Source organism: Muntiacus reevesi, chromosome 6 (assembly GCF_963930625.1).
Source record: "Muntiacus reevesi chromosome 6, mMunRee1.1, whole genome shotgun sequence".
In the NCBI taxonomy this organism is placed as follows: domain Eukaryota; kingdom Metazoa; phylum Chordata; class Mammalia; order Artiodactyla; family Cervidae; genus Muntiacus; species Muntiacus reevesi.
Genome location: NC_089254.1, coordinates 88,899,749 through 88,915,222, shown reverse-complemented (window position 1 = coordinate 88,915,222; position 15,474 = coordinate 88,899,749). Strand labels below are relative to the sequence as shown.

The following is a 15,474-nucleotide window of genomic DNA, read 5'->3' as shown; positions in this document are numbered from 1 at the left end:
TTCTCTTGACTCTGAGGGAACCAGATGTGATCAGAACTTCTTCAAGTTCCATTCTGCTTCCTCAGTATCTCTATTTCCATAGTCAGCTGTTTCATTTATTCAGCTTATTAATCTTTTTTCAAGTTGTGTTCTTGTTGTCCAGTCGCTCAGTAGTGTCTGACTCTTTGCGACCCAACTGAGCATCCCAGGTTCAGCAGCACTCCAGGTTCCTCTGCCCTCTACTATCTCCCAGAGTTTGCTCAAATTCATGTCCACTGAGTTGGTGATGCTATCTACCCATCTCATCCTCTGCCACCCCCTTCTCCTTTTGCCTTCTACATCTTTCTCAGCATCAGGGTCTTTTCCAATGAGTCTGCTCTTCAAGATAACAGGTTTCCTCCACAGTTGTATTACTCTGTCTCCAAACCTCCAAATGGGAGATATGTTTGACTGTGGGTCTCTGCAGGTATGTGGTATACTCACAGACAGGTTTCTCTTTAGAAGTGGAGGAAAAAACCCAGTTTTTCCAAAATAAGGAAGGCTGTATTCTGATAGTACAGTCATTTAACATACCTCAGTCTTCAGTGGAGCTCACTTTCTTCTTCTCCCCACATTCCATCCACCTCATCCAATCTGTTGTGGAGATCCATTACCTAAAGCTCTGCTCTGCGTTCACACTCTCTCCAATCCCAGGTCCACTGTCTGCTCAATCCTCCCTCCAACAAAACCCCTCCTTTGCTTGAAGAACTGTCCTCAGAGCAAAAGCCACTGCTCTTCCCTGCTGGCTCAGTGGTAAAGAACCTGCCTGCCAATGCAGGAGATGCAGGTTTGATCCCAGGGTGGGGAAGGTCCCCTGGAAAAGGAAATGGCAACCCACTCCAGTATTTTTTTCTTGGGAAATCCCATGGACAGAAGAACCTGGCAGGCTACAGTCCATGGGGTGGCAAAGAGCTGGGTATGGCTAAACAACAACAATAACAAAGCCATTGCCAGGGAGGGAGAGAAGAAGTAGAGGAAATAACAGTTTTGAAGGCAGTCTCTTAATTATTTGCCCTGATGTTCCATTTCCCCCCAACCTTCTCCTCCTCCTACACTTGCTGATTCTAGGCTCTGAGTTTCAGGAAAGAAGTTCCATTAAGAAATTCTCTTTCAGCATGCAGCAGGAGTACCTACTTGGGGTTGCATTTTATTCTGTTCTGGTTTCTCAATCATTATAACTCCAACTGTTTTCTATTACCCTGAAATTCCACCAATTTTCTGGTATTATAACAATAGCAAGAATGACAGCGGCTAACATTAAGTCAATACTGGCTGAACGTAAAAGCTCTTGAGTGCTTTGCACATGTTACCTCTCTTGATACTCATAGCAACCCTAGGAAGCTGGTATCATTATCATCATCCTAATTTTGCAGATGAGGAAATTGAGGTTAAAAAAAAAAGAAAAGAATAAGCAACTTGCCCAAAGTCATATAGTTGGTAAATGCCAGAGCCTGGATTTAGACATGGGTAATCTGGCTTCAAAGCCTCCCTTTACTGTTTTTCAATACATTATGATTCATTCTTTTTTGTATGTCTGCTTTATTATTTTCAGTAATATAGCATGGGATAGGAAATGGGTATAATCGGACCATCATTTTGCAATGAAAACACACTGTCTTCACTAGACTGATATTGTTTTCACGCTACTTTTTACATGGGCAGAAAATATCTTTTAGAAAAGATACAGGATCTAGTGAAGGAATCTAGTGGCAGAAAATGAGTACCATGAAACTGTTTAATCAGAATCAAAAGAGGTAATGTGTACGAGTCCCAAAATGAGAGGCTTAAAAGTGGCAATTTCAAGAGTATAGATAACTTTAAAAAAGAAAAAACTAAGGAAACACTAAAGTGCATTTCCATATTCTCAGCAACTCATTAGTTTGCTGTCACTATCACCAGAAGGAAGCAAAAAAGGTACTAAAATTTTAGTCCCATCCTATTCTGTTGACAGTAGCCTTACAAGTAACAAATTCAACTCAAATACATAGGATACACCTACCACATGCACTGTGCTACAAACTGGAGATAAAGAGATGAAAGGCACTGTTCCACTGTCCCTGCCCTTACAGAGCTTACAGTCTATGGCAGGCACAAAACAAGTAAATAAGTGACTATAATTCAGTGTGATAAGTACTGTGATACAGGCAGGTACACAGAGGGTGCCATCAAAACAAAGAGGCAGGCTTCCATAGAGGTTTCCCTAGAAATAACTCTTAGACTGAGTGTCCAAGGATATGCTATTATTGGTTTGGTAAGTTTAAACTGAATTTATTATCTTTTCCCTCAATCTGCCCTTCCATCAATCTAATACAACACCTGGTAAAGAGAAAATGGTCCACACAGAAAGCTGAAGCTTTCTTGACTTTTCCCTCCTCCTCTTCAAGTGGTAATCAAGTCTCACCTAATTCCACTTCGTTACATTTTAAATCGATTACCTACTCTCTAGTCCTACTATATGTAACTACCTTAGTTGTAGTCCCCATCATTTCTCACCTTGCTAACTCTAACAGCCTTGTAACTGGTCTTCCACTGAAATCTCTTTGCTAGTTAAATAAACTGATCCTAAAAACTCCCTGGGGACGGTGCCCAACTTGATCCGGGCCCTCTCCAGCTTCTTCTATCCGCACTCTGCCCCACTCCGTGGAACTTCTACTGTCCCTCTGAAAGAGCACACTCCGTTCTGCCTAACTGCCTTTACTCGAGCTGCTTGGTCCCCAACCCTGCCCTGTTAACACCCACTCAGACTGCACAGTGTCCCTCTTCTGAAAAGCCGCCCTGAGGACTTCCCTTCCTCTGTCCTTCCCACGTGCCGAGTCAGGTACCTCTTCTTGCGCTCCCGCACCATACTACCTCATCAGGACGTTTACCACAAAGAATTACACATCCAAATTATTCTGTAATTATTTCTTTACCTGATTCTCTAGTATCTAAATTAGTGAGCTAGCATAGAGCCTGTTACCCAGGAGGCAGTCAAAAAAATACTGAAAGAATGAAAGCATGAATGAACGAACAGGGTTAGTTAAGTCTGTGAAATCTGATGAGATAACAGAAGGAGATAATGGAGAGGACAGAACGTTGGAGTAATACCCATCTTTAGTGAGAAGGAAGAAAGAAGCTAGTACAGGAAACAGAGTGAACAATCAGAGAGGTTGGAAGAAAACATCTCAGCTTGTACATCAAAGTATAGCCCAAAAGGAGAGAAACATTTAAGAAGGTGCAGCTGGTCAACAGATCAAGCAGTACAAACAGGTCAAAAGAGAGAACCAAGACAAGGCCACTGCGTCAGGGGCGGTCACCGGGGACCTTGATGCTGCTAATGCTGAGTTTACTCCCACCTCACGCTTCCCAGCACAGTCAAAGTCCTTCTTCCTCAGCCATTTTTTGCAGCAATTTAGGGCTTACAAAAATAACGAAAGGTATGAAACTTACCTGTACTAATCTCTTTTTTCCATGATTAAAACATTGGAAAACAGAGAATATACAAAAGAAAATAAAATCCCACCAACCAGACAAAATGTTATATCACTATTTCCTTTGTTTTTTTTTTATGTTTATAATTGTACAAAATTGATATCATATTGAATTTTATATCCTAATTACACAATTGCTTAATTATACTTAAGTTTAGTCAGCCCAAGTTAGCTTTCTCATTATAAATCAATAAGCATTTTAATCTTTTAAATAGGAAAAAGAAAAATTATGTTATAGAATTAGATGTACTGCTTGGCCACATGTTCACAATGGTTTTTTAATTTTTTTTGGTCACATAACACTAAAATTACCTCTTAGTTTCTATTAATAAAATTATTTTTGCTAGAAGGTGGTAGCATAACAGGAATTCCCTGGTGGTCCAGTGGTTATGACTAGATGCCTTCACTTCCATGGCCCAGGTTCAATCTCTAGTTGGGGAACTAAAACCCCACAAGCCATGCGGTGCAGCCAAAAAATAAAAGAAAAAGCAAATTCTTAAAAAAGGTAGCATAGCACCCTCTGTATCTTATCTTGACCTATTTAGCTTTTATTTGTTCATGATCTGGAGGGGCTGCTAAAAATAAATTAGGCACTAGATATAGAAATGTCTTTAGCTGCTGCAGGACTTTTTTCTAGACTTTTTTTTTTTTTAATAATCTCTTCAGTCAAAATTAGATAAACTGGCTTTTAAATAAAGTCTAAATTATAATATTAAGAACGCTTGTCTGACAATTTGTTATATTTAGAACAAGAGTGTGAACCAGAATTTTCAACCCTTTTCTGAGATTTTCTTTTTTTCAGTAGGAGTATGTTTTATTGAAAAAACCAACAACAACAGAAAGAATGAAACCTAAAAGTAAGGTTACTAGGTCAAAGGATGTGAACATTTTTAAGGCTTTTGATACATACTGCCAAATTAAATCCAGAAAGGCGGTGTTAAGTTTATACTTCCTTCAGTATATGAGCTTGGATTTCCCCATACCATTGCAACACTGAGTACTCTTATTTTTAGTCTTTGCTGATCTAATAGGCAAAAAATCTTATTATTTCAGTTATGTTTATAACAATAGTGAAAATAAACATCTGTTCATATTTATTGAGCTTTTTATTATTTTTTTATTAATTGATTATTCATGTTCTTTTGCCTATTTTTCCAATGGGTATTTGTTTTTAAACTTTTGATTTGTAAGAGCTCTATATATACTCATGATACTAACCATTTGTTACAAATATTTGCCCCTTTATCTTTTTATTAATGGTTTCTAACATACAAATTTATAGTCATATGAATTTTATTTCTTCCTTAAAATCATATTTAGAAAAGCATTTCCCATACCCTTATTTTATAAATTATTCAAAGTTCTTTTTAATATATTTACAGGGGAATAATACTGATATCAGTGAGATGATTTATTTCTACCATCTAATACATATGAAGTGATTCTAACTTCCTGAAACTTATAATTACAGTTCCAACAGTGCTCAATATGAAATACAGGTTTAAAATTAAAATTATAGACTTTCCTTAATCCAATTTTAGCTGTTCAGACAATTTTTAACAACCAGAGTTTTGAGTTTAGAAAATTCAAAGCTCCCTTTAACCCATACGAAGCACAGATCTCTTGCTAGTTATCACCCACCTCTCAAAAACCTGTTAGGGATCCTTATGATGGGACAGGACTGAATGAAGCGCCTCCTAACTGGGTCCCATCGTATTTTCTTCTTACCTGTTACCACAATTATCAGCAATAAGTCAGACACATACAACACATGGCAAATAATACATAGCAACTGTAGTTATATAGACAGAAAAACAGGAAACAAAACAATACTTGAATACAGAAAGAAATGATGTAAAGTAGCATTTAACCCTGTTTTGGAAGTCAAAGCAAAATCAAATTAATATATAAGCAGTGATGAAGGTTTTCAATTCATCCCCAAAACAATATGAACAATTATGTGCACCATTTTTCAAAATTCTGGTTCAACAGAACATGCATTCAATAATCACCAATGCCATCTTGTGGCAAAAATTGACCAGGAGCTTTATAAACAGATCAGAAACGATGACATTTTTAAAAATGAGTGAATGTTAAAAAGGGAGCTCTTACTAAAACTAATTTGATATAACGTAGGCTCCTGTTCGCTTCTGGGTTTGGTAATTCTTTTATCAGTTTTACGGTTAACAAGATAAAGCAATGGGCATCATCCTTTAAATATGAAATAAGCTGATCTCACTAAATTAAAATTTTATGATAGCAAACAAATAAAACAAACATTTAACATTTGACAATTCCACTGTGGGGGGAGAAAAATAAGGAAATTTTTCTGCCTTCACAGGAAGCAAATTAACTGCACATTAATCCCAATTAAAACTTGTTTTCTTATAATATAGAAGAAAAATGCAAAGTGTTAATGGGATAATTTTGTCTCTTCTCAAAGTTTTGATAGCTCCCAAAGACAGCTCTTATAGGCAATAAAAACAATTAACATTGGTATTGAATTTAAAGTTTATAAAGAGCTTCTATACATGTTATCTCATTTGATCCTCACAATAAGCCTGTATGGATTGAACAGTCATTTCATTAAGCACCTGCTCTGCTGTGAGCCCCAGGCTAGGCTCCACAGTAGCCAGAGGAGGATATGACTCCTAGCCCCCAAAACTCATAATCTTCTGAGGAAGGCAGATGCCTAAACAAATAATTACATTTCAGTGAGGTAACTGCTATAACAGGGGCAATAAAAACACTTCAAGGAAGATATTATCATCTTAATTTATAAGTAAGGAAGCTAAAAAAAAAATTAAGTGACTTAATGCCAAAGCCAGGAGTCAAGTCTGGGCAGTCTGACTCATGATACATGCCTTCTTTCTACTACATCACACTTAACCTGTCTCAAATTCCTTAGAAAGCATATAGCTTTTTATTTTGGTAAATGGAAATATCTTAGATGTAGTACTTGTACGTACAGATACACAAATTCTGTGTAATGAAATGGCATTACCTGTACATTTATACTTAATATTGTGGAGGAGACAGACGTGTGGGCAAAGGGAAGAATTATTTATTTTGCAAAGAGTTTATCTGTTAATCCTCTAAGTCTTTTAAATCAGTAGTTCCCAAATGTTGGCCTATAGGCCACTGCTGGGCTAAGGTACAGATTTACCAATACAACACAAAATAATAAAAATATGGACAAGGCAGTAAGTTTTTTAAATACTAAAATGTTCCACTTAAAAGTCTATCCCTTTTTCAGAAATTAGAAACTTTGTTATTAAATATTCTTTTGTGAGATGAAGGTGATAGAAAATGGTAGCTGATTTTGTTTTTTAATATTCTTTCTTGGAAAAATAGAAATTCTGCAAGCCTGTGTATATCCCCAAATAGATACATATTTTTTAATTTATAGGTTTATGGCATCCAAAGATTGGAGAACCACAGCTTTAAATCAATACAATACTTGTCGATCACTCATAAGTCCAACACTGTAAACCACACTATCAAAGGATACATAAGATGCATAAGAAACTCCCCTTGCCCTCAAGGAGCTTATATTCTAATTAGGGAGACAAGACAAACACAGAAAACAATTAGATAGCAATACAAGACAAAATACAACAAGTGATTAGCTTAAAATTTGACATCTTTATGTATCAAAAGCATTGAAATGTACATACCCTTTGACCCAGCTATTCCACTTCTAGGAATTTATTCCTAAAGAAACAATCATGCATGCATGGAAAGATGTATGGACAAAGGTACTACGGTATTATTTATAATGGTAAAAAATCTGAAACACTTTCAGAGCCCAACCATTGGAAGATGGTTAAGTAAGTATGCTAAGTAAACATACTTAAATATATTCACATTCTATGCACCACTAAAAGTACATAAAAGAGTACTTGCTAATATTCACATTCACAATATATTGCAAATGAAAGGTACACGTACAAAATAGCAGTAGCGTATTATACCATATCAACAAAGAAAAAAGTATATATAGTCATGAAAAATTCAGGCAGGATAGACATCAGATTTTAATTGTGGTTATCTTTGGGCAGTTATTAAGAGCAATTTTGTTTTCTTTTCTTAGTGCTGTCTTTAATTTCCAAGCTTTCTCACTAAGTAGGTATTACTTTTGGACTGAAAGAAAAACAATACCATATTACTAATTTTTTTGAAGCTGTGATAAGAAAATACTATAAAGAAACATCAAAGTGTTAACAGTGGTTACGATTCAGGTTGAGGATTATCACTCCTTTTATATTATCCCAAAATTCTAAGACATACATTATTTTATAATGGAAAAATATAAAACGAATTTAGGTAACAGTGAGGGAATAACACTGAAAATTACTGAACCAAAGTTGTAATCAAAAATTCTTTTTGATGTTTTTTCAGAGCTTTGTCACACATCTTTGGCCTGCTTCTCTGTCAGCAACCAACGTAAGTCCATCAAAGGCATAGGCTAATATTGACTCTACAGAGGGTTATTCAGGCGAAGTAGGCACTAACTTCAGAACCCTTGTTTTCTTCCTTTAGCCAAAGAGCAGATAAAAAGAGAAACCAGCAACATACCAAATATATCTTTTCAATTTCAAGTAAACATATTCCTGAAGTTTTGTTCATTGAAACTTTAATTTTTATATATTTGAGTGTCAATCTTCATTTGTGATTGCTTCTACTCTTCAAAACAAAAACCATAATTTTCCAATCATTTCATCAAGATGTTACTTTTGGCTAGCTTTTAAGTTTTTCCTGTTTATTTATTTCACTATAAATATGATGTAGTCCTCAATAATCAAGACGGTAGGCTAGGCACACTGCAAGCAACTCCCCTCTCCCCAAAACCTCACAAATAACACAAAAGCCATTTTTAAAGATATATAATTTAAAAAGAGCAAGAAATGGTCTTAGTCAATCACTGAAAAATGAAAAGCTGATAGAATCAGCTTAAAGGAGGTTTACCACAGTCCTACACACCCAGAGTAGAAGGCTATTGCAAGTGACCTGAACAGCCCTCAGAGATAACAAAATAAGCCCAGAGGTGAAAGCAGAAAGAACAGAAATAATTTACAGAATTTTAGCACAACTGGTTAGGAGTGGTTGCTTCCAGAAAAGAACAATGGTATCAAACTAAAAAGGTGTCACTCCCCAGGTAGGAACAATGAGTATATAAACACTTAGATCAAAAAGACAGGACAGAGCTCTGGGTGGATATTAAATCCCAGGAAAAAGAGGGGACAGACACTAGATAAGACTGGCAATTGGTACATTCTACCTCACTGTATATTCCATCTCTACCCACAGTCAGTGAAGACTTGCTGCAGTAAACAGATATAATATTCACAGGAATATTACACAAAACCAAGACCATGAAAAGGTTATTAATGTGACCAAAAAAACTCACACCCAAAGAAAGAGAGCTAACAAATTAAATAGAGTAAGACCTTAGATTAGGTACAATTGCTATCCTGAGATATACCAGACAGTAATACATTTAAGAAGAGATAAACTGGAACTTTAGAAATTAAACTTTGATCATTTAACTAACAAAAAAACTAATTAAGGATGGGAAAAACGAACAAATTAAATTACTAGTTTAAAAGATGGAGCCAAAGAAATTCACCTGAATACAGTATAGAAGGAAAAAGAGGTGGGAAGCATTTTAATAAGTTAAGATATAAAAGGGAATTGAGCAATTATTATAAAAATTCCACCTGCTTTCTTTGCAGAAACAGGCAAGCTAATATGAAACTTCATGTGAAACACAAGGAACTCAGAAAACCAAAACAATCTTGAAAAAGAACTAAACTGGAAGACATACTTCCCGGAGTTAAAGCTTACTGCAAAGACATAGTATTCAAAACTGTAGTACTGGCATAAAGATAGACATGTGTATTAATGGGACAGAACTGAAGAGTCTACAAGTAAATCCATACACCTCTGGTCAATTGACTTTTAACAAAGGTTACAAGATTACTCAATGACAAAAGCATAATCTTTTCAACAAATGGTCCTGGGACAACTAAATATACTTTTAAACTAGAATTCTGGATCAACTCAAACTCTCAGTCAGTTGTGAGAGTGAAATTAAGACATTCTTAAAATTTTTTTATTATTATTTTTTGACTGCACTGCCTGGCTCGTGGGATCTTAGTTCCCCAACCAGGGATCAAACCAATGACACATACAGAAGAAACATGGAGGTTTAACCATTGGACCACCAGAGAAGTCCCTCCCAAGACATTTTTGAGTGCACAAAGACACAAAATTTTTGCTTCTCTCAAGAGTTCTGGTGAAAGAATTACTCAAAGATATATATCTAGAATGTTCTTAAAAATTCAATAATCATCATCAAAGTAAAAGAAAAGAGTAAGCAGAGAATTGCTGACTTCCTAAATAAGTGTTTTAGTAAAACAAAAGCTTACTAACATTCAAAAGTGTACTCTCAGGTGATACTGACAGAAATAACTGTAAGGGTAAAGAGAAGGGTTGGGAGAAGGGTAAGTTCATGAACGGTAAAAAAAAAAAAAGATGCAGAGGGTGACTAATATAGATATTGATGGAAAATATAAACTTAAGTATTATGTAAAAACTTTAATATGGCTTCACTCCAAACATTTAAGGCAGACACAAATGCTTACAGAGAATAGAGAATCTCATTTATGAGACTAGTAGATATCTCATTTATGAGACATATCAAAGTCTGATAAAGGTATTAAAAATCATTACAGGTCAACATCCTTTGAAACATAGGCACAAAAATTCTAAACAAAATATTATCAAATCAAAATTACATAAAAAGGATAACACATCATGACTAAGTGAAATGTGTCCCCAAAATGTGAGACTGATAAAAAATTCAAAAATCAGTATAATTCACCACAAACACAGAAGAGGAAAAACTACACAATCATCTTAATAAATGGAGAAAAAAGCATTTGATAAAATTCAACACCAAGAAACTGGGAGGAAAAAAATAACTTAAGCTTACACAAAAACCTGTCCACAAATGTTCACAGAAAGTTCATTTGCAAGAGCCAAAGCCTGAACAACTTTCCAATCAATCAGAATGGGGAGACAAACTGCGGTTCTATCTGTACCATGGCAGACTACTCAGTACCAATAAACTAACTATTGATGGGGGCGACAACTTGGATGGCTCTCAAGGGAGTTATGCTGAATAAAAAAAGCCAGTGTCAAAGGCTTACATGGAAAAGAAAAAAAAGGTTACATGATTCCACTTATATAACGTAACTGAAATGATGAAACTATATAGAGATGGAAGACAGACTAGTGGGTGCCAGAGGTTTGCTGGGGGAGGTGGCTGCGCCTGTACATGAGGGGTCCTTGTAAATGGATCTGTGCCGTATCTTGACTAGGTGGCCATGAAAATCTACACGTGACAAAATTACACAGCACTCAAAACACATGCATAGACACACACATGAATTAGTGCATATAAAACTAATGAAATCTGAGTAAAGTAAGTTGATGGTATCAATGTCAATTTCCAGGTTGTGTTACTATGGGATAGCAACAAGATATTATCATCTGGAAAACTGGATGAAGGGTATATGGATCTCTCTGAATTATTCCTTACAAGGCAAATTTACAATATCTCAAGGTAAAAAGTATGAAAAATAAAATAAAAACCAGAATGAAGAAGAAAAACCCAACTATGCTGATATGGAGCAGACTGCATTCAAAATGACATATCAGAAACAAGAATGAATATTTTAACAATCAGAACTATTGACAGAGAACTCGATCTAAGAATTCTAGTTTAGATGATATGGTCCTACTACTTTATATAATTCAATATTTATAACGAATTTCAAATGAGAAGCAAATTAATACTGTATTCAGAATCACTGCACGCTTGTGCAGACTGTACTGCCTGAGAACTCCATGCCAAGTGGCTAAATGGGAGCTAAAATCCAGCCTGCACTCTACCCCTAATGCACTCACAGAACTATGTCTACCCGTGCCATGGCACACTTTGGGCTGACAGTGACCAACTTGTTAAGTAAATTACTTCCTTTTAAACATAAGAGAAATGACATTTACTGAGCATACACTCTATTCCCAGCATGTATATACATTCATTTTTAAACGTCTGCCTTTGCCTTTCAAAGTAAGATCTGAACCTGTATCGGTTCTGCTGTGCTGCTTGGGTACACAGTATTCCTTAGGATGCTTTGGTTCTGCCTCAAATCTTTTTTGAAACAAAGCAGTGTATAAATTAATAGAAACCAAAATATGAGTTACAGTGCTATACTGTACTGTGTTCTGGTTTAGTCACGCATTATATATATGTATATATGTTTGTATGTGTGAAAACAACTGTATTCCTTAATAAAAATACTCTTCCAAGAACTCATTTAATCCCTACCACAACTCAGAGATAGATAAAAATTATGATCCCAAATTTACAGATGAGGAAATTAAGACACAGAGAGATTAAGTAATTTGCCCAAGGTCACTTAGCTAAATAAGTAAGTAAAAACTCCAGGATTCAAACCCATGCAGTCAATAATGCTCATAACCGGAATTCAATTTAGCACCTGAAAAAAGTATCTATAATAGAGGCACTTGAATAAATACTTGTTAAATGAATGAATGAATATTGAGGGAGTAATTCTCAACCAAAAGTACACTCTCCCAACTCCCTAAAGAAGTTGCTCTCCTCTCCCAAGATTCTCCATTATACAGTCATCCCTCAATATCAACTGGGGATTGGTTCCAGGACCCCCTGCAAATACCAAAATCCAAGGATGTTCAACTCCCTTATTCTATAAAATGGTTAAGGCTTAAGTAGGCATACAACCTACTCATACATCTTCCTGTATACTTCAAATCCTCTCTAGATTGATAATACCTAATACAATGTAAATGCTATGTAAGTAGTTGTAAATACAATGTAAATTATCTGTAAATAGTTGCTGGAGTGCAGCAGATTCAGTGTTTGCTATTTGGAACTTTCTATTTTCCCCAAATATTTTTGATCTGAGGTTGGCTGAATCCATGGATGTGGAACTCATGGATAGAGAAAGCTAACTGTATCATTATACTGTCACTTAATTATTAAGAATAAAACCATAGTAAGTCATTCCTAACTACTGGAATAACTGTTAATACTTCCCATCCCTTAGGTTTTTAGGAGTCAAAAATTGTGAGGAATAACTGTGCTGGCAACTTGAATATCACTCTGATTCTTTTAGGGGCTTTCAAGTAGAGTGTAAGCAGCTGTTGACTACTTACTGGTTTCTACTGCACTTCCCAAAGACATGCAAAGGAAATGTATCTTTATGGAACTAACAATATTGAGGCAAAAGCAGCTATTTGCCCCCCCCCCCCAGACATCAGATGTTATATCTTCTGTTTTTTAATCACACTCCTTATTTATTTTAAACATTCCATTTTCACCTGTATCTGCTTATAAGCCAACTCTATAAATAAGTGGTAAATGAACGAAAATCACTGGTTCTCGCCGTTTTGTTGCCGCCATTTCCATTGGTCGTTAAAACATACTCATTTCCCTTGCATGCTTCATTTCCGTTTTCTTTCACTTTAGTCTCTTTGCTCCCCTGACATTACTCCTCTAACACGTGTAGCAAAAGGTAGGCCTGTCATAGATTTCTTTTATTCTATAAAAATAAAGTAATCACAGCACACTGAGAGACATCTTCAAATCTTAAGCTATTCTTTGTCATTTCAGTTTATATTATCAGTTATTCAAGTACTACTTTACTGGAAAAAAAAAGTGGGCTTATTGGGTGAGTAGTTTTGTCTTCGAAGGAGGGAGGGAGCAAGGAGGAGCTGTAACTAAACTGTTCCAAAAGGTAGCCGTGAAACCAGTGTTCATAAATGATACTATCCTTCCTTAGAAATAGTAAAAATGAAAGAGGCTAAAATTTTTACAGATTAAAAATTAATCAAAAAGTACTGTAATTCATAAACTTGTGTTAGATTGAAATACTATATCTGGATCTAACAAACAAAAATTCTAGGAACACTTCTAATTTAAAATATCAGCACAGGCTGCCAAGACTTTGAAATAAAGTTTTAAATAAAAACCCCACCCTTTTGGACCAGTTTAATCTTTTGACAGGAAGGATATAACTATAAGCACATCACAAACTATATGTATACTAGACAGTCTCCAAAGTTCTAAAAATTCTACCATTTTCAACAGAATCAGAAAGGCTTTAATCTTAGAACTTACCCAGTGCAATGGTTCCTGAGATGCTGGACTAGATGGCTCATTGCAAGCTTATTAAAAAATATAAAAACAAAAAGCAGATTACCAGGTCCATTTCAGTAGGTCTGGTACATTAACTCTGGTAGGGAATTGGGTTCCACTGAGACTAATAAAAATTATGGCTCTCTTCCCAGAAAAATGCACATATATGTTCACAATTTTACATATGATATAATCCTCTGAAGACGATCCACAGACTCGTGAATTTATAGACCCCAAGTTAAAAAATTAAAAAGAATTTAGACCCAGAAAGTTAAAATTGTTTTCAAAGGGTAGTTAAATGAAGAAGGAATGGATTTACTCCATATTCTACCAGCAGATACAACTGAAAAGACTTTAGGCCCAGAATATTATAACTGTCTTCAAAGGGTAGTATTCTACCAGAAAACACAACTGGGAGAAACTCAAAGTTGCAGCTGAATTTAAGGCAAATCTTCGTAACAATTAGAGACAACTTCCAAAGTCTTTTTCAATTTTAATATTTTATGATTCTAAGAAGTTTTAGAGGAGGGGAAAAGGGAAAAATTTTAAAGTAGTTTTAAAACTTTTTTTTTTTACTCCTTATAGGTTGTTTTCTATGTTTAAGATTTAAAAAAGTCTGAATTTGTGCTCTAAGTTATCTGTGTCACAGATGTATAGAACAGACTTTTGGACTCTATGGGGGAAGGCGAGGGTGGGATGATCTGAGAGAACAGCATCGAAACGTGTATATTATCAAGTGTGAAACAGATCGCCAGTCCAGGTTGGATGCATGAGACAAGTGCTCAGGACTGGTGCACTGGGATGACCCAGAGGATGAGATGGGGAAGGAAGTGGGAGAGGGGTTCAGGATGGGGAACACATGTAAATCCATGGCTGATTCATGTCAATGTATGGCAAAAACCACTACAATATTTTAAAGTAATTAGCCTCCAACTAATAAAAATAAATGAAAAATAAATTAATAAATTTATAAGTCTATTAAAAAAATAAGTTATCTGTGTCAATGTGGCTTTTTTTCTATTGAAGTATAGTTGATTTACAATGTCGTGTTGATGTGTGCCTGACTAGAAATGTAAACTATAGCAAAAGAATCTGTATTAAGCATAGCGAATATTTTTCTACAACCCTAAAAAATAATCTGATCAGTTTCTTTGCTAACAACTACATATCTGAATCCTAATTATACTGAAATGAAAATTTACAGTAATAATTCACCCAAGAGCTAGACTACACTGTTTGGTCTTTACTTGCTCCTGGATTTCTTGTACTCTGTAACTTGAATTTCCAGAGAATAACTTCTTTCCCCAAAAACATCCCTGAGAGAGAGAGAGAGAAAAAAAAAAAGACTATGTACTCTATGAGTATAGATGTAAGGAGACTAAATATGAAAAACAGATTTTTAAATCAATACATTTTGACAAAGCCTGCTGATCTAAAATTTTGCAACCTCCCTCCTTTAAGGAACACTGAAGATGGGTAGCTCCTTAGAGACAGAGTCCATGCTATTTCTGCAAGTGAAACTAAGGAACTCCTAAGGAGAAGGAAATTCAAAAATTCCAACAGTCAAACAATTGTATCCAGAAATGCCATTTATATTTTTGCTATTCATTGTTTCTTGATTAAAACTAGAAAAGTGATGAGTTTTGAAAGTGAAGACACAACTGTTTTATACGAATTAACTTTGCTTTCTCTCAAGTCACCATTTTCTATTGGTAAATGCAGTGTCTTCCAAGAAAA

At 35.4% G+C, this 15,474-nt stretch overlaps 1 protein-coding gene across 1 annotated transcript in view; it reads right to left on the bottom strand.

Annotated features, from left to right (window-relative positions):
- Window positions 1–15,474, bottom strand: part of KLHDC10 (kelch domain containing 10) — a 61,993-nt gene that overhangs the window by 24,447 nt on the left and 22,072 nt on the right. Inside the window, exon 2 of the mRNA XM_065938850.1 lies at window positions 5,130–5,216. Coding sequence (XP_065794922.1) covers window positions 5,130–5,216 — 87 coding nt within the window. The remainder of the gene's footprint in view (window positions 1–5,129; window positions 5,217–15,474) is intronic.